Source organism: Nanorana parkeri, unplaced genomic scaffold (assembly GCF_000935625.1).
Source record: "Nanorana parkeri isolate BGI_ZX_2015 unplaced genomic scaffold, ASM93562v1 scaffold611, whole genome shotgun sequence".
NCBI lineage: Eukaryota > Metazoa > Chordata > Amphibia > Anura > Dicroglossidae > Nanorana > Nanorana parkeri.
The window spans coordinates 717,095-736,481 of NW_017306879.1; the positions used below are offsets into that span (position 1 = coordinate 717,095).

Here is a 19,387-nt window from a genome sequence, read left to right on the forward strand (position 1 = left end):
TTTTTTTGCACTTATTGTTATTGCTATTATATAGGGGGATAACAATCCCCCTATATAATAGCAAAGGCACACTGACAGGTCCTCTTTATGGAGACATTAGGGGTCTCTAGGACCCCTAATGTCACCTGTGGACCCCAAAAGAAGCTGATGAAGCAGAGATCTGCTTCATCAGCTTCTTTTCTCTGGCTATAGCAGCCAGATGACTGACAGGTGAATGCGGAAGTGATGTAATACACATCACTCCTGCATTCACAGCCCGGAGGGAGACAGCAAGGAGCTGATCTCCCGTCCTCTTCCTCCTGACGCCCTCCGAGCCGGTCCCGGGCCGCAGAAAAAACGAGCACATATAGACGATCGGCGGGCTATGGAGCCGCTGATCGTCTATATGTGAAACACCCGGTAACGGGTGTTTGCATTGGTCGGGTCTTTTCTGCCCGTGCGTGCCCGACAGGGGGCGCGCGCGAGCAGAAAAAAAAATGCCGTCTGGCGACGGCAACCCGCCAATGCAGCAGTGCCGTCCGTCCGTTTTTTTACAACGGGCGGACGGCAAGTGGTTAAACATGACGAAAGTGTTTGTCTTTCACACACTTTAAAATCTGAATTTTTTTTGATACAGAATTACTTTGAACCTCCCATACAAATATATATTTTCTGAAAGCAGAATCCCCGTAGAATAGAAAAAAAAAATTGTAGGCGCCATTTTTTTTGTTGCACAATATTTGCACAAATGTTTATCAAATCAATATTTTTTGGTGACAATATACTGAAATTTTAGTGCACACAAACACAATAGAACACCCAATATTTTTTTTCCCGTAAAATATAAAGATGGGGTCATGTTGAGTAAATGCCAAATAGGTCAAGCCTTAAAATTGTGCACAACCCATGAAATGGTGGAAAATTATGGTATTCAAAATAATTCCTAAGTGACACTTTCAAAGCCTTTACTGCTCACAAATTTAGAGTGAACTAGAGTAAGGCCAAATTATGGCCTTATGCTGGGCACACACCTTACAACCATCGCAAGACTTTTGTCTTGCGATGGTTGTAAGGTACTTAAAAAAACCGTACGATCTGCCCATCTTGCATAGGCAGATCGTACTTGCGATGATCGCAAGCCACGCCCCCTGAGGGGCGGGCTTCCGATGACCGCAATGCCGAACGGACATCTTACAAACTTGCTACACACCCGCCGAACATCGTACGATGCTCGGCGGGTTTTCAAACATGTTCGTACGTTAAAAGTCGTGCAACCTTACAGTAGTAGAGGTCGCACGGCTTCCACACACCTTGCGATAATCGTACGATCGCGGGATTTCCCGCGATTATCGTACGATTATCGTAAGGTGTGTGGGGGCACCCTTAGAATGATTACTTTCACTGCAGTGTTTGTGGCAATAGCTAACAGGTGTGGTGCAATCGCTGTTTACATACACGTACAAGCCCTGCGCGTGTTTGCATACACATATAGAGGGCATGGGGAAGCGAGCTTCATTTTTATGTATTTCATCTTCTGTTTTCACTTTTGACAAATGTGATATTTTTTTTTCTTTTCATAGTATCTTTGCAAATCAAAAATGAAACTGAGCCTGAAACGGCTAACTCTGACAATTCTCAAATTTGCACAAGTGACCGATTGCAGGCACCAATCACAGAGCAGAGAACGATTGATGAACTGATTAGGAAACATATGAAAGAGAAGCTGGATGGAGGCAAATTCCCCTCTGCAGGCTCATCAGCCAGCAGACAAGAAGGTGTATCAAAGCAGCTCAGACAGGACTGTGCCATCGCTGAACCTGTATGTACATTGCCTCTAGAAGAAGGCCGTTCTTTAAACTGTACTGGTTCTGACGCAGAGTCCAACCAGAGGCCTTTTTGTGGGCACAGTGAGCCCTCTTTTTTACACGGCTTAAAGACTTATGACTGCCAGGATCTTCTTAGGGCTAAATCATCCAGGAGAAGGTTTGAACTCCAAGAAGCTCCGGTGCGAGATAATGGAAGCAATGACTGGAGCTCGGTCAGTGGCAAAGGTCTCTTTCCATCACAAAGCTCTTTAACCAGCATGAAAGTGCAGTCTTACAATCAGGACGCTGCAGGGAAATTTTCTGCAGCAGGTTTGTTTTCTCATGTGGAGGAAAGTCGTGATGCCTTTGGCAGCAGATATGAAGGTCAGAATCACTCTGCTCACATTGCAAAGAGAAGAGATCAGACTCCAAGTACATGGCATTCTAGTAAAATTGCGGGCCATCCGCCTACAGCTGTTGAGTCAAAGCCATGCTCTGATGTAGGTCGGGACAGCAAACTACCTCTGCAAAAGTTATTGCTGGATTTTGCCTCTCCACAGCAAGACAGTGGCTTTGACAGTCCCTTCCCTGACTTAAATCATTTTAACTGATAGCAGTGCCTTCTACAGTTTTAATCTTATAGATTACCCAGCTGAATCATTTTATTTTTCAAAAAAACATGACCTATAATTTATTTTTTGACTTGCATGTATATAAATTGATCATTTTATATTTGTTTTATATGTATATGTATATGTGTGTTTGTGCAGAGATGTATTTTCCTAATTTTATTTATCTATTTGTGTATACAATTATACTTTTTTTAAAATAAAGATCTTTTGGTTTAAGCTGCTGTGAATAGTTTGTAATGCAAGTTAGGGATAAACAAAAAATGAAAAGGTCATCGGGATTAAATATTGATTCTTATATATTTCAGTTTTAGAAGGTGCTGATGAGTTGAATTAGCTAGCAGTCTCTATTTTGGGAGATCTCTGCTCCTTCAGCTTCATTCACACTTGCTGATTGTGTGTTTTTTGCAGGGATCTGTCTGTGTAATATCCCCTTTGCACACCGTACCATTCTACCCCTGATCTGTCTACAAAGTCTGTCAGGCTAGATGCTTTGTCTTTGCTTCTTGATGCCTAAAATTACGCTCGTTTACACACATGCGTGTAGATGCATCTGTCCTTTGTCCACTAAAACGGTCCATTGAAGTAGCCAATGAGATTTCAACAAACACGTACTGTGTTTACATACGTTTTTAGAAGTTAAAATTGATTCCTGGACGCACCAGTTACAAAAAAAATTACATTGCTGCTAATAGTATTCCGCAGTATACATGCAGGTTCCCAGATCAGTGCAGAAAATCAGATGTTTAACATCACTTTAAAGAGAACCTGTTAGAATAAACATGAGCTGTCATTGCCAAGTTGTTTTTGAATATGCAGCCATCTTTATCCTGGCCTAAATACTTTGACAGTAGTGGAGCTTGCACCTGCAAAGCAAGTCGGCAGTTCTTATAAATATATGCTAACAAATCCTAAAGTTATTAATAAAGAGAAAGACAGATGGACAGCTGTCTTCACCCCACCGCTCAATTCTTGGCAAAGGGACAGGCAATAGGAGCAGGAGGGACAGGGAAAGTATCACTGCGCAGAACTGTTACTGATCTATTCACTAGAGGATTATGGCACTCCTATAGTAGCAGATAGAGCACCTTTACTCCGCAACAGTGCTGTGTGATGATACTCGGCAACATGCAGTGTGACAACAGGTTCTCGTTCACTGCGCCGGCATGGTCTTCCAACTTCATCCTGTTCAGGAATGGCCACACTTTTAAGTCTGTCAGGCAAGACAAGCTCCCAACAATGACGGAGGTAATACGTTTAGCACCCGTGCATTGTGGAAAAGTGTGTGTTAAACCTTGACTTTGCCACTAATATTGCATTTATAGCGAATCAAACCAAAAACTTTGTTTTGGATTGTTAGGATGATTAGAACCTCTGTCTGGTTTTTATTGCTGACTATGTCGCCTTTGGAAAGAATTCCCATCAATTCTGTTTTGATGACAGGGTGTCACAGGGACAGGAAGCAGGAGAGGAACATCTCTTAAATGGGAACATGCAGTAACAAAACCTTTTTAAAAAAAAAAATTTTTAAGAGGGGCGAGGGGTAGAACCTTTTTGTCAGGACTGTCATTGTCCAGTTTGGCTAAAGATGATTTTAGGCACTAGCCTTCAAAAAGAGGGGCCTTTTATGATGGAAATATGTGGGCTGCCATGGCAGAATTGGTTTAGAAGGTGCAGGCCTGTCATCCATTTCTATTGCCTTTTACTAGTACGTCACCTTAGCTCTGTGTGTGTTGGGGGAAAGGGGCGCGTCCTATCACCAAAGTCAAATAAATGAAGGGCTTTCCTGGGGTAAGGAAAAGGGCTTTAAAGCTATCTGACTTTGTCAGTTGATATCTCGAACAATCAGAACAGTAAATTTGCATGCATCAATCCAATTGGTTTCAACATTAATTTTTTTTTAAAGCTGATCATTTCAAAACTGATTGCTTTCTCCATACACCATGGCCATGTGAATTCCTGTCCCAGTTACAGGGCAGAGGAAGTAAAGAATATCTCCTCAATAAGGACCAGTCATGAAGATTCTAACCATTACCATAATTAGAAACCAAATACAAAAAAATAAATGTTTTATCTAGAGGTGGGCATTAAAGATTTAGCTTGTGGGACCACTAGCAGCAAAAGATGTATGCCATGATCAAAGTGAGAGCCATTTAGCACAATGAGTTGTTTTTTTAAGTGCAATAGAAAATATTTTTTGGCTGGAGAGCATATTTGTGTGTGTGTGTGTGTGTGTGTGTGTGTGTGTGTGTTTTGTGTCAAAAGTATTGGGACACCCCTCCAAATCATTGGATTCAGGTGTATAACATCAAGCACCTAGGCATGCAGAAGCTTCTACAAACATTTGTGATGGAATGGGTCACTCTCAGGAGCTCAGTGAATTCAAGCGTGGTACCGTGATATGTTGCCACCTGTGCAATAAGTCCATCCGTGAAATTTCCGTGCTACTAAATATCCCACGGTCACCTGTTAGTGGTATTATAACAAAGTGGAAGCAACTGAGAACAACAGCAACTCAGTCACGAAGTGGTAGGCCACGTAAAATGACAGAGCGGAGTCAGCGCATGCTGAAGTGCCACCACTGGACTCTAGACAAGTGGAGACATGTTCTCCGGAGTGACTAATCACACTTCTCTGTCTGGCAATCCGATGGACGTGTCTGGGTTTGGCGGTTGCCCGGATAATGGTACTTGCCTGACTGCATTGTGCCAAGTGTAAAGTTTGGTGGAGGAGGGATTATAGTGTGGGGTTGTTTTTCAGGGGTTGGGCTTGGCCCCTTAGTTCCAGTGAAGGGAACTATTTAAGCATCAGCATACCAAGACATTTTGGACAATTTCATGCTCCCAACTTGGAGATGACCCCTTCCTGTTCCAACATGACTGCACACCAGTGCACAAAGCAAGGTCCATAAAGACATGGATGAGCGAGTTTGGGGTGATAGAACACCTTTGGGATGAATAAGAGCGGAGACTGCGAGCCCGGCCTTCTCGTCCAACATCAGTACCTGACCTCACAAATGCGCTTCTGGAAGAATGGTCAAACATTCCCATAGACACACTCCTAAACCTTGTGGACAGCCTTCCCAGAAAAGTTGAAGTTGTTATAGCTGCAAAGGGTGGGCCAACTCAATATTGAACCGTACGGACTAAGACTGGGATGCCATTAAAGAAAGTTCATGTGCATGTAAAGGCAGTCGTCCCAATACTTTTGGTAATATAGTGTATGTATGTGTGTGTGTATATATGTGTGTGTGTGTGTGTATATATGTGTATGTGTGTGTGTATATATATATATATAAGCAGTGATGGTTATGTAAAGTCTGTGGGGCCCCACTAAGAGCAGTAAGGGTCATGGCAAGCTCACGCATCTCGGTTCCATTTAGTTTTTGCGCATCTTTTACGCAGTGTAAAAATACGGCTCCATACACGGCTATGTGTATGGAGCCATTTATTTGCATATGGGAAAAAACACTGCACGTATCTATGCCCCGCGTATTATACGGCAATGTGAATGAGGCCTATGTGTCGTATGCAGATGGCAGACTGGTGCAATTTTACTACTTGGAAAAGATTTTCAGACCTCTGCAAAGAAAACATTCTAAAAGGCATAATGTGCGTGATCTAAATTGGATAACTTTTCACATCTTTTATGTCTTTGAAGTCACTGTCATCGGGCAAACAACACTATTCCATTTTTGGCAAAAACCTTTGGCTGACAATGCAGTAACAGCATTGAAATTCTTGGTATCCTTTTACTAAAGTGTCGTATGTATATAGATGAGGGGCTGTGTTATGTCCTTTGTAATAGGGAGTAGTCGGGGTCAAACAAGGTAATGACAATACATGCAAATACACTTTCTAATAGTTTAAAATTATTGTTCACATATCTCAGTAATTCTGGTTACCATCAAGAACAGAATATCTGTATTTTAATTTGCCTGTTCCTTGCTCAACCCTCTTTTTATGTGGCAATCAGAGATAACTGGATTTAGGAACACTAGATAGGGGGTTGGGCAACAGCAATTATTATATGAGGAGTGGTATCTTTTTGGGGGGGACCTTGAATTAAAATGTTTTTGTAGCCCCCCCCCATTAAGAAATGTTCCCCTACACCCCAGCTTCTTGTGAACGTGCCTAAATAAAAATGGCATTACTGGGTTTTCTTAAAGGATCCTGGGAAAGCTGAGAAGCCCAAATTTCATGGTTGCACCTGCACAGAACATCTAATGAGACTTGGGCTACTAAGTGTCCCAAGAGTGCCCAAATAAGGCCCAGCCATGTCAACTTCACCAAAAGGAAGGCGCCAGAAACTTGGGTGTACAGTTAGTAACTTTTACTTCTTCTTTGTTAGGTTTCTTTTTATTTTCTATTAAGGCTGGTTAGTGTGAGGTTTGAGACCATGGGGTGGATTAGTATGAGAAGATCTTTAGAGTAGGAAATGTCTCTTTGTGCTGAAAACTACCAGAGCCAAGTTCCTGGCCCTGAAAGTTAATATATCCCCAAATTGTACTTCTACATCTTTTAGCTTGGCCCCGGTGGGAGCTGACATGATTCATCATAGAATAGGAGCATTTCAGATTTCACTATTTTTATGGCATGTGTGGTTTGATATATCACAGAAATCTAATTTGGACAGAATCACAGGAACACAACAGGAGATCCAATCTTCTGGGCGGAATATGTATGTCACTATGTGATGACTAAAATATCAAGAACAAGTTCCTCTTAGCCTTGTCAGAGGGCGGTCAAATGTGTGCAAGCACTTAGCCGGGGTTCACATCTTTGCGTTCGTAATATGCACGTTTTTAGCGTGATTTTCTGTCCACGAAACGCGCTTACAAAATCTATTTAGAAGTCCAATGGATATGAGCTGTAATCTGCCTCAAATAAGCTCAAGTACTATTTCGCGCGTAGGGCGTTTTTCAGCACGGCAAAACGCGCTGAAATACGCCCAGGTGGGAACCTTGTACATAGCAATTAATAGGATTTCACTTCTTGACCGTTTTTCAGCGCTTCGTTCAGCACTGAAAAACGCCCAGGTGTGAACCCAGCCTTAGTATTTACAGAAAATGTTTTGTACAGGAATATCTATATAATGTGAACTAGATGCTTTTTCCAAACAAGTTAGAAGAAGCAATATTGCATTTTTTTCTTTTGTGACTTGTTGCCTATTCTGGCTTTTCTATGGGGCAAACTGTGGACCTGTCTCCTTGTTTACGTATAACAATGGCCTCTCAAACTCAGGCGTGCTCAATTTTTTTTCCCCAGCTATGTGTTGTGTCTAGTCCAGTGTTCTTCATACATGTTGCATAGATCCATTTGTGGCCTGTGGCCACAATCAACATGCGATTGTGACTACTCAAGTTTACTTCCACCCGCTTCCTATTTTTTTTTTTTTTCACGTGTAATTTCTATTGAAGAATTAACAAAGATATAAGGAGTTAATACACAAATGCAGTAAGTCCTTATACAGATAAGAACAGCGTATGATTGAACATGAATGAAAGGAAGACAAAGGTAAAGCTCCAAATTATTGCTCGTAGTTGTGGGCATGAGTCCTCCACCTTCAAGCCAGTAGACACGGCCGATGGAAGGCTTGTTGATTAATCTGTAAGGAGGAAAGATGTCTCCCAACAACTTTCCAATTGTCTACATACATCCTCTCTTGTGGCTTAATTGCTATCTAGGACCAGCAAGAAATTTGGTATGACCGGACCCAACAGGGAAGCGGGGATTCTGCAAGGGGGTCAGGAAACGTCAGACAACAAAGCCATCTCCTATTTTAATGTGGTGATAGTTCTTCCTGCATTAGCTATGTTGGTTCTATATGTTCATTTTTTGAAAGTAAATCTGTACTGAGAGAAATATATGGACTACCATGCTGACTTGCTCTTCTGAAAATGCTAGTTGTCCAGCTGATTAAAATTGGGATTTCTGACTTCATTCTGATTCTCCTGTAAATGAATCTAATAGGATCTGCGATGATCGTAATATATTCCTCGTGTGTGTCAAGTAGCATGTACCCTGCTGGCCACTAGTCATTGAGGTAGTGACGTAAGGGTTGTCAGGAGAAGCCACAGTGTCCATGCTCTTCCACATTCCTGTGGGATGCATTTACACCTATGGGATAGGATTGGCGGTCAGAACTCTGCTACACAGTAAAGTTTCAGCAAAAAGGCCATTGAACAGGTAAGCATAAAGTTGTTTGTACACAGGGTTCTGTAGATGTAATCTTATCCCCTAACAGGGTTGCTTTAATACCATTTGGTCTTGTTGCCTACACCACCAAACTTAGCTTCTTGAAGACATAACCTTACTGATAGATTGATAGGTCTTCAGCTTCCAGGCACACCTCCCGGTAAGTCCACAAGAAAGAATCCGTTGATATACTCATATTTAGCATTATACATTTTCCATTATATTACTTCACAGGGTACATGAAACGCAACAGAAAAAAAATTAATCAACTGATCAACAGTTTTGTGTAGAATATACTTGGCCTCCTTCACCCTTTGAAAGAATCTGTGGCTTCTAAGGCAGGTGCAAAAATGGGATATGGAGTGGTGGCTAGAGAAACCAACCATGCTTTACTTGGCCATACTCCAGTGCCCTGCTGAGACAGGTATTCATTTCCTGCCTGCCTTCTTGAGCTTTTCATGTAAAAGAAAAAAAATGCAACAGCCTGAGCACCTGATAAACTCTGTCCATGACTAGCCCTTGCATCCTCCGAGGCAGTTTGTTAAAATATGTAAATACTTGTTTTTTGTTTTGTTTTTTAGATTTGGCTACACTGGGTGTGTATGTAGAAATAGCTGTCAGGGTTGCTGCCTATGCCCCTGCTCGGGAAATTCACCCTCCCAATTTGTCCAGATTACCATGTGATTAGCAGGTGATGGGAAATCGAAGGTTTTGTGGTTGTCATCAGAAGAGCAATAGAGGGGAAATCTTGCAATGTGGACACCTTCTTTCTCGACAACTGTCTAACATATTACTCCTCACTTCTAAGAGATTTGTTCTCACTGTTGTGTCATCTGGACAGGAAGTCGAGAGAAATCTCTCCAAGGGACATAGCAAAAAACCCTGATAGGTGTTTTAACTATTTTCCTCTCTATCAAGAATAAAAAAAGTTGTGGGATTTTATATACTTTAAGAAAGCACAAAACAAGCTTCAGCTTCCAAATTACCACTCTTACAAGTTTCATTTAAGCCTTAAAGCGGGTGGTGGTAGAAATGTTTTTTTCTTTTGGTGGATCTCTGTGATGTACTCACTCCTTTGTCTTAGATTGCATTTTGATGGACAAGTCATAGTTTTAGCTTCTTGAAATTTAGATTTAAATAAGTTCTGCAAATCATAACTTCTTTTCTCCCATCTCAATATGCTGGTCTTATGTTAATAAGGACGCTTTCACTGTTGGCATATTTTTCCGTGTTGGTGTCTGTTTCCTTCTAGTCTGTGCAGGTCTAAAATTCTACTTGTAAGGTGCCGCTGCTCTCAATGAAGTGCGCTTGGAAACGTGCTCTACAGCAGCGAATTTAAATGCCCTGTGCTAGGCTGACGTTGCACCTTAAACTTTAGTTTGCAGTTTAAGGTGAAACAGACTGAGTTGGAAGTGGCCCCATTAGAGGTTTAAACAAAGGAGCTGCCAAAGGCAGAGCATTGTAGAAGAGCCAGAGAACTGAAATCAGAATTTTCCAGCCGCCGTTTTTCCCAGGCTTTGCTGTCCTGCTCTCCAATGTCATTTTACTCAACCATTTCTGTTGCTATGCTCTTAATCCCCACAAAGGGCAACATTCTGCAGCATTACAGTCCGTTCTGTAAATCAGAATATTTCTTTGTAAGAACAGGCACAGAAAAAAAAACTGGAAAATTATCTAAATTTGTTAACAAAAATGTTCACTTCTCTATCCTGCGTTCTGCACATGTACAGGATCTGTGCAGAAGACCGATGGTGTTTACCGTGCGTTTGCTTACATTTTTATTCATGCCTAAAAACAAGACAAAAAAAATTGCCTTAGCAAGGCTTTTTTTATCCACTTTGGGAGCACAACTGCATATGGGAATTGTATTGCTCCAGAACATGAAATTTAACCCCTTCTTGACAATTGACTCTGTTGAAATAAGTGCATTACAAAATGGCAGTTGTCAACAAAATGACATGAAATGCTCACAAGTATTTTAAAGCAATCAGCCAGGAAAGAAATACAGTTGCTACTATTGATGTATTTCAAGGTGCAAGTTTGGGGCTGTCCTTACCCTGTCTTCACTACTTGGTGAGACATTGACTGGAACAATTATGGACATATCAGGTGTGACACAAGTCTTCAATGGCTGCATGCTTGTTGACGATCAGTGACTCACAAGTAGTAAAGCCAGAATAGGAATTTGACCCCGATGTCTGTGCCCTGAAAAACTAGTCTAGTCTCTTCTGACACATTTCCTGTAAAATCTATTTTTCAGTTGGGTTATAAGCATCACTGTACTCATCTTTAGGGATGAGCCGAGTGTTCGATTCGAACATGTGTTGGAATCGAACATCGGCAGTTCGAGCACTCGCCGAACTTTATGGGATGTTTGCGGTTTGTTCGACCGTGGACATTCCATAATGCAGCTGCCGGTACATTGAGGAGAACTGTGGACCCGGTTCGTAAGTAGGGATTGTCCGTAAGTCAGATGTCCGTAACCCGGGGACTGCCTGTATAAGCCCTCTTAAAGGGGACATTCATTTTCGAACGTTCGACCCCATTCACTTGCATTGAGTTCGAGTTCGTATTCGAACTTTTCGGCCATTCGAATACGAACCGAACACGGGGGTGCTCGGCTCATCACTACTCATCTTCAGGTTTCTATTAAAGGACGGCTCTACCTTTAACAAAATTAATGCTAACCTACCAAGCTTTCCTGAACACTGAAAGTGATATTAAAGTCAAAATGTTTATAAGCCATTTCAAATGCTGATTTAATCCCTAACAATTACTGCTGCTTCTTGATGTTTAAAAGTTTGTCTCCTCCAGAATCAGCTGATCCCCCTGTGCACTCGTCCTGATATCCTGGTTTAGGGGGGCTCCTTTCCCTTGCAGGGTGCTATGGAGCCACGATTGTGTGTGCTAGTAAGCTGTGTGTGTCTTCACAAACATAGGCAAAGCAAGACAAGCCACTACCCTGCTTCCCATTCCTCTCTCTTCCTTCCCCCCTCTCCTCCTCTCTCTTCTCCAAGCTAATAGATGGGCAACTGCTGGAGACTGCTCTGTCCTTGTGATTGTGTACTGGAAAGGAAGTTCAGGGAAGCTGGGCTGAGAGAGTTGTAGCCAGCTGTTTAGAAACATGATGACTGTAAGTGCTTGGGCAATAAGGTAAATAATTTTTTTGCTGGGTGATGTATATTTATTTAATCTGGATTTATTATTGGATAAAAAAGATTTAGAGGTTAATATTACCTTAACCCCAAGGGGGCAGACATATTTGCTGAAATCAGGACAATTATGTGAAATGTTTCTGAAACTTAAGATTTACAATGTAACCTCAACTTTTCTTTTTTTGCCCAAAACAGAATTTTTTATTGCCAAAAGTCCTGTTTTTTTTTTGCAGGAATACCCACCTCTTTTTCCAATCATCCCATTACTCCTGTGTTCTATGGGTGAGAACAAGGCAGCACACGATGCACACTGCCATTTTGTCCTTTTGAAGGAAAGCGTCCTATACATTTTTTTAAGGATTGTTGGCAGCTATCCACTTTGGTATTTTTTAACACAACTCCAGGTTTACCATGTTTACCTACACATTTCTTTCCCCTCCCCCCTATTGGGTACCTATCTACCAACCCCCCCACCACCACCCACCACATACATATTTTGCAGATGACGTTGGACTGGTCTGGAGACATTACTGGTGGTTTCTTATTTGCACAGCGAGCAAAAAGTTGCAGAGAGTGGTGGTACATAATGGCATGGAACAGCTTACTGCAGCATTCTCCTATAAGTCTAGAATAAGGGGTGGAGCTTTGACACCTTGGTCTCACAGGAAGTGGGTTGAATAAGACTGGGCGCAATTTGACCTTAAATTCACAGTTGCTACTCCAGGCACTATGAGTGACTATGGCGTAAATTAATATGTGGGCAATGTAAATGCTAATTTCTGATGGTCAGTACCACCATGAAGCCAATGTGATTCATAATTCCATAACTGCACTTGTATCAGCATCTAAGCTTGTTTAAAGTGTATATAGTCTATAGCCAAAAGCTTTTTATGTAGTTTTAGAAAGGCCTGTTATATTATTGCTGTCTGTCTGCTGTCCCTGCAAGGAAAATCACCCTACTTTTTTTTTACTCTGGACCACTGCAATTAGGACAGAAGAAGATGGTGAATCCAAACTTTTACAGTGTTCACCAAAAAAGGAGGCGAGGGGGAAAACCTCCAAATGGGGGATTTGTTCTGTTGTGTAAGAGGGTGTTTTTCCTCACTATAGGGAGATTTTCTCTAATATCACGTTGGGTCTCTAGCACAGGGGTAGCCAAACTCCGGCCCTCCAGCTGTGGTGAAACTACAAATCCCATGATGCATCTCTCTCCGGGAGTCGTGGCTGTGAGAATCTTGCAATGCATCATGGAATTTGTAGTTCCACCACAGTTGGAGGGCCGGAGTTTGGCTACCCCTGCTCTAGCAGCATGAGAGGAGTTCAGTTAACATAGATCTCCTACAGCCTGTCATAGTCATGGATTGTAAAGTTCAGTCCCACTTTTAATGCCCACAGAAATCTAAACTGACTATATTCTGCAACCAGTCTGTATACTGAACATTCTTAATCACTTTTATTTTAAGGAGGACTACCCCCGCACTGCAAGGGTTAACTGCTTGTTTTGGTCTAGGGGCGTTGATAAAGAAATATACTTACCTGAGTCTCATCTGCCTGGCTGCTACACCAGTCCCCACAGACTCTTCTCCACTGGGCTGTGGCTGTCTAAAGTCCATTGACTTGCATTAGAGGTTAGCACATTGAGGAACATACCACAGCCAGAGCAAGGGGTAGAGAGGTGAATGCTGACTGCCGCAGGACCGAGTATCAAGTGAGTTTATCTTTTTTATCCCGACCCCTACAGAAAAAAAACCTGCATTTAATCCTTGCAGTGTGGGGGGAGTCCTTTAAATATTTATAGGAACTACGGTATATAATAGTTCTTATGTCATTTATAAAACTTTTGCATTCTTTTAGGTTTTTTTATCCCTTAATATACTAATGTATTGTTTGTTTTACAAATAAGCATTTTACATGACGTAGGGATTCCCACAGCACTGTGTTAGCAAAGAAGAAAGCACAGCAGAAGTTGCCCATTTTCTTGCATATTTTGTCTAGGTAAAACCTGGGAAAGAGTCATCTGACAATGGAAGATTCACTGCTCTGGCTAGGCAAAGGAGACACCTGTAAACAGGAGGGGAGGGGGCCGCGGGTACATCAAGTTAAAATAAGTGAAATAAATATCACTTTAAATCCTGCAAATAAAGGACTTTTACGGCTAAGGAGATAGAATAAAATTTGAAACATCCTAAAGCCAAGAAATCATTTTTAATCTTTTTTTTCCCCCTGATTTTTAAAAATATACCCGCCAAAACTATTAAATATACTCTATAAAATGAACATATACAATGTGTATGCTTATACCAAACATTACTAAACCCATGTACCTATTGAACATACTGGCAGTTGTTACTGAGGGACATAGGACTTAAAGTGACTGAGTGCTAACGTACTTTGACACATCTGCAATTGACATGTACAGTATATGCTGTCTCTTCTCGATCTAAGAAAACCTTTTCTTTTTTTACTAATTAATATCATTTATTTTTCCAGTACGGGACATGTTGAGGCTTGTAGTTCCTCAGAAACTGGTGGAATTTAGGCCGCTGAACCCTATTTTCTTTTGAATTAATTATTCATTTTGTTTTCTTTTCCAAAGGAAAAAACAACACACTTGTAAAATCATTCACTCATTACAACGTGTATGAGAATATTCCACATGTGGTTTTTATCAAGCGACAAGAGTGTTGATCTGATGGCAGAGGTTTGTGACTTGTATTATTTCAGGGCTATGCCCTTTATCCAGCATAATCTGATTCAGAGAGGTTCATTGTATTTAGGCTTTAGGTTTTAGCTTAAATTCATTGGCATTAGACTTGCTTCTAAAAATGGTGCAGTGTAGGGAGAACAATGTAAAACAAAGGAGGAAAATAGGAAAAAGTGATCTAACTTGCAGGGAAGAAGTGGAAATGATTGGGAGGGTGGTGTTGCTGTTGCTCCCTTCCTTCCAGGTTCTCAAGTGTATAAGTTGAAGTTACAAGATAAGTAAGGAGTCGCTGAAATTCATTGAAAAGTAGTGCTCACGACACTGTGTAACTGCAGGGCTTAGTGAATAAACAGCTGTACATTAACCTAGTCTTACAAGTGTGTTCAGGAAACGTACCATTCAAACCATTGTTCTTCTGTTTTGGGTAGAGGGGCAAATGGTTTGAACAACATTCCCAATGGGGAGGATTTCTCATCCTTTCTATCCAAGTGATTTGGTAGTCCACTTGGTGATTTGGTATCCAAGTGATTTGTGACTACCATCCAAGTGATGGTAGTCACAAAGACAAATCTCTCCAATGTGGACAAATATACCAACACAAACAGAGTATTAGCATTGCTATTCAGTTAGCATTTTCAGAGGTCATTAATAGCACCCCCCTTATATTTGTCATGACAAGTTTGCTTTAAATAAAATTAAACAAATTACCAAAAACATAGCTGTCACCACAGAGCAGTCCGGTAATTTATCCTTCCCAGCAACCTGGTGCCTTAAATCCCAGGTTGACCTAGCATGCAAACATCAACCCAGCTTCTGTGGTTGGAGATCTGACCATGATTCATTCCCCCAGTTACACCTCAGTATTGGCCATTAATACTGATCATCACACTGATGGGCCAAAAATGAGGCTTACCACCCCATAATTCTAGGCCCTGATGAACCAACAGAACAGGCAACAATTACTCATTACAATGATCTTTATTTGGTCAAATTGAACAGGTTGGAAAGGTTTTTGTTTTGTTTCAATGTAGCACAACCATGTTATTCCAAATTGAAGGGAGATCTGTGTTTGGGCAGAACCTCAAAATGTCATAGGCCTGTTGAAGAAAGCCTGGATGAGGGGCATAGTTAGTAATAAAAATCTTTTGCTACAAGGGAGCAGAAAGGTACAGTGAAATAGGTTGGAGGTACTTGTGGAAGAATGTAACAAATTAGAACCTGTGCATGACCACTCCTGCATGTTATAAGAAGAAATGTTGGGATGAACAACAGGACACCAAAAAGATAAGGTGGTTAGGTTCAAATGATTGCCTTTCTTATTAGTCAAAACCCAACATGTTGGGGATGGGGGGGTAAAAGTGTCCCCCAAGGCTTTCATGTCTAAGAGAGTGCCTGAAAGAGTGGCTGTCTGTGTTTCGCAATGAAGTATTGATCTTGCAGTATAAGGAGGGAGTAATCCAGCACAAAGCATCTATATCCTTGGTTCTCAACTGGTGGGTCCTGACGCAAAAGTGGGTCGCGACCCTATGTTCAGTGGGTCGCCATATGCCTTCCACTTTTTTTAGGTGAGAGGCTCCTCAGCCTCCCCCTAGCGCAGCACTGTCAGTTCTCGCACTGAGCAGCCATTCAAAATATGCTGTCTGGCACCGAGTGTCGATTTTAAGGTGGGGTGGGCTGGGGCTATGTTCGCAATGGAGCTCCATCCATACGTGCCATGCTTACAGCTCCCATGCATGCCCTGAAGTGACATCACTTCCTGGCTCCCAGCACCTCTACGGGCATGCATGGGAGCTATAAAAGCAATACACATATGGGGATCTTAGATTGTAAGCTCCTTAAGGGTAGGGACTGATGTGAATGTACAACTATGTAAAGTGCTGCTTAAATTGTGAGCGCTACATAAATAGCCACAGCAGCCCACACTGTACCCCAGGTTGAGGATCCACTCCAGTTCTCATAAGGAAGGGAGACTGGATGTATCTTAAAAAAATGTAAAAAAAAATATGTCTGTGGTTGTGTGTCTGTCAGTGTTTTTAAGGGGCCCATTCACACTAGTATAGTGCGTTAATCGCACAGTAACATGCGATTAATGCACTGTACCATGCAATCGCACTTACCGTTCGTTCCTGTGTGGGAGGTGTGGCATTGCCATTCACTTGAATGGCACCCCAAACGCACCTCCCACCCACAGTTCGATCGCCTGCACCGAAAAGCGCAGTACCGCAATGCCTTACGTTCCATTGCAGTGCAACTTGGGTCGCGACTTAATGACCGAGGACAAATGTGTGTCCCGAGGTTACACAGGTTGAGAACCACTGATCTATATAACTCAGTAGCACCATTTGTACCTAACTACCTCATCAATTTGTCTTTTTGGCATTCCTTTTCTTCTTCACCTTTTTTCACCCAAAGTTCCATCTTTTCACCCAAAGTTCCTCATGGGGTACATGGAAATAATAGTTCGAGGGCAACCTAAGTGCTATAGCAATACTACTAAACCTACCACTCTCCACATCACCAAAGTCTAAGACGTTCCTCATATGCAGACACACACCAAACCCTTTATTATAACTAAAAAAAAAAGTATTTCTGGATATATTGAGGGGGCAAAGTGGCTGTTTAGAAAAAAAAAAGTTAGGAATAGAAAATTAGGAACAAAAGCATTGCCAATAGTGATCATTCAGGTTTCTTGTTTAATTCTCCCTTAAATTTTATATATAAAACCTGATTGGTCCCTATGCGCAGCAGTGTTTTAATCCACATTTCTTTCATCTGCCTGTTTTTAGGGCCCCTAGTGTTTTCAACAACATTTCATTTTTTAAAAAAAATGTATAAATCAGTTTTCCTTTAAGTATAAAGGTTAAATAAGGACTGGGTGTTTGAACTGGGATGTGGCAGAATTGTAATGATATAAACCAAGATATAAAAAAGAAAAACAAGACACATTTATACCATCTATTCATTAGCTTGTCTTCAAAGCTTTGTAGCATTTCATTCTAGCTCCATATATTCCCTTCCCTCATAAGTGAGAAACAATCATTTTGTGATGTTGGTTCCTATCCAAGAACCTTTCCTGTCTCCATGTTTAAAGCCCAGGTTCAGAACTATGATTATGGCCTATCTATTGGGTGTGGATCATTAAATCATTACTGTACATACGGATCTCTCATAGGGGTTTAACATCTCTGACATTTACGTCAGCGATTAAGACTTTAAGACTCATCCAATTAACCTCACAAAAAGAGGAGAGAAAAGAATAATAAAAAGACAGCAATTTAGACTTTAGGAATCATCTAATTAACCCTAAAAAAAAGAGGACAAAATAGAAATAATCATAATAAGATAACTATTGGGGCTCACTGGAATTAGGAGCATAATATCCACTGTAAAATAATAGCGCAGCAATTTGAATTATCCAGTGATTAGTATGTAGCATGTATTAACGATTTAGACACGCACACACACGTTTTAGGTCAAATGTTAGATAGAACATTAAGTGTATGGTTACATTTAGTGATGAGCCGACCGAACTTTAGAACATGGGAAAAGTTCGAACTCGAGCTCAATGCAAGTCTATGGTTGTAGAACACTGAAAATCAAATGTCCCCATTTTGAAGGCTTGTATGCAATTTATTGGCCATAAAAAAGGTATGGGGATCCGGGTACTGCCCTGGGGGACAATTAAGTTTTTAAGAAAAAAAATACAGTTTTTAAAGGAGCACTGATTTTAACATCACATAAAGTGAAACGATAAAAATGAAAAATTCCTTTAAATATCGTGTCTGGGGGGGTCCCCCTAAACTGCCTGTAAAGTGGTACATCTGTACGATGTACAGAACCTGCTGCAGCAAAATTGACATTTGTAAAGAACAAAATGACATTTAAAAAAAAAAAAAAAAAAGTGTTCTGTTCCCCCTCCCAAACAATACCAGGCCCTTTAGGTCTGGTAGGAATTTTAGAAGGGACCCCATGTAAATAAAAAAAAAAAGGTGTGTGGGGTTCCCCCTCAAAGTCATACCAGGCCCTTAAGGTCTGGTAGGAATTTTAAGGAGGAACCCCACCCCCAAAAATGGGGGGGGAAAACACATGGGGTCCCCCCTAAAATTCCCAACCAGACCCTTGGTCCGAGCACAGGCCTGGCAGGGCAGGAAAGGGGGGGGGACGAGCGGCCCCCTCCTCCCTGTGATACCGGGCACAAGCGATACACTCCCTTGGCACCGGGAGGGTGCTTTTCCAGGGGCTACCCTGGAAAAGCACCTTATCCCCCCCATGCCGATGGGGACAAGGGCCTCTTCCCCACAAGCCCTGGGGTGTTGGTTGTGGGGGTGCAGGCAGGGGGCTTATTCACATCAGAAAACCCTTTTAATAAAGGGGCACCCAGATGCGGCCCACCCCTTGTAAATGAGTAAGGGGTACTTGTACCCCCTACCCATTCACTAAAGGGTTACAGAAAATTGTAAAAAAAGAGGCCAGACTTTTTTATAAAATCCTTTATTTGGAAGAAAATAAAAGACAAGTTTTTGACAAGTCTTTTATATTTAAAAAAAGAAAGAAAAAAAAATGGATTCGCCGACGTAATCCAGGGTCAATCACAATGTCCAGCGTTGTCCATGACGGTGAGAACTTGACGAAATAAAAACCAAATAGAAATAATTTTAAAAAAAGAGACGACGACTGCCGTCCTGTCCGCTTTCGAGGAACACCCGCTGCATAATGTCATTTTGACAGATGCCGGCAACATATAAACAATTAGGCAGAGCTAACGCTGACAGCTAGCTCCGTCCAAATGTTTAGAGTTGTAGGGCATCTGACAGGTGAGCCATGATTGGGCAAAGTCATCATAACTTGGCCCAATTATGGCTCTTACAGGGTACTGGGCCCTGATTGGGCAAAGTCTTGCATGCACCTGACCTGTGGT

At 41.6% G+C, this 19,387-nt stretch overlaps 1 protein-coding gene across 1 annotated transcript in view; it reads left to right on the forward strand.

Moving 5' to 3' along the window:
• Window positions 1-15,330, forward strand: part of CEP152 (centrosomal protein 152) — a 51,403-nt gene extending 36,073 nt beyond the window's left edge. Inside the window, exons 26-27 of the mRNA XM_018562902.1 lie at window positions 1,560-2,412; window positions 15,320-15,330. Of these exons, the coding sequence (XP_018418404.1) occupies window positions 1,560-2,395 (836 nt within the window). The 3' untranslated portion in view covers window positions 2,396-2,412; window positions 15,320-15,330. The remainder of the gene's footprint in view (window positions 1-1,559; window positions 2,413-15,319) is intronic.
• The last annotated feature ends 4,057 nt before the right edge of the window (window positions 15,331-19,387 follow it).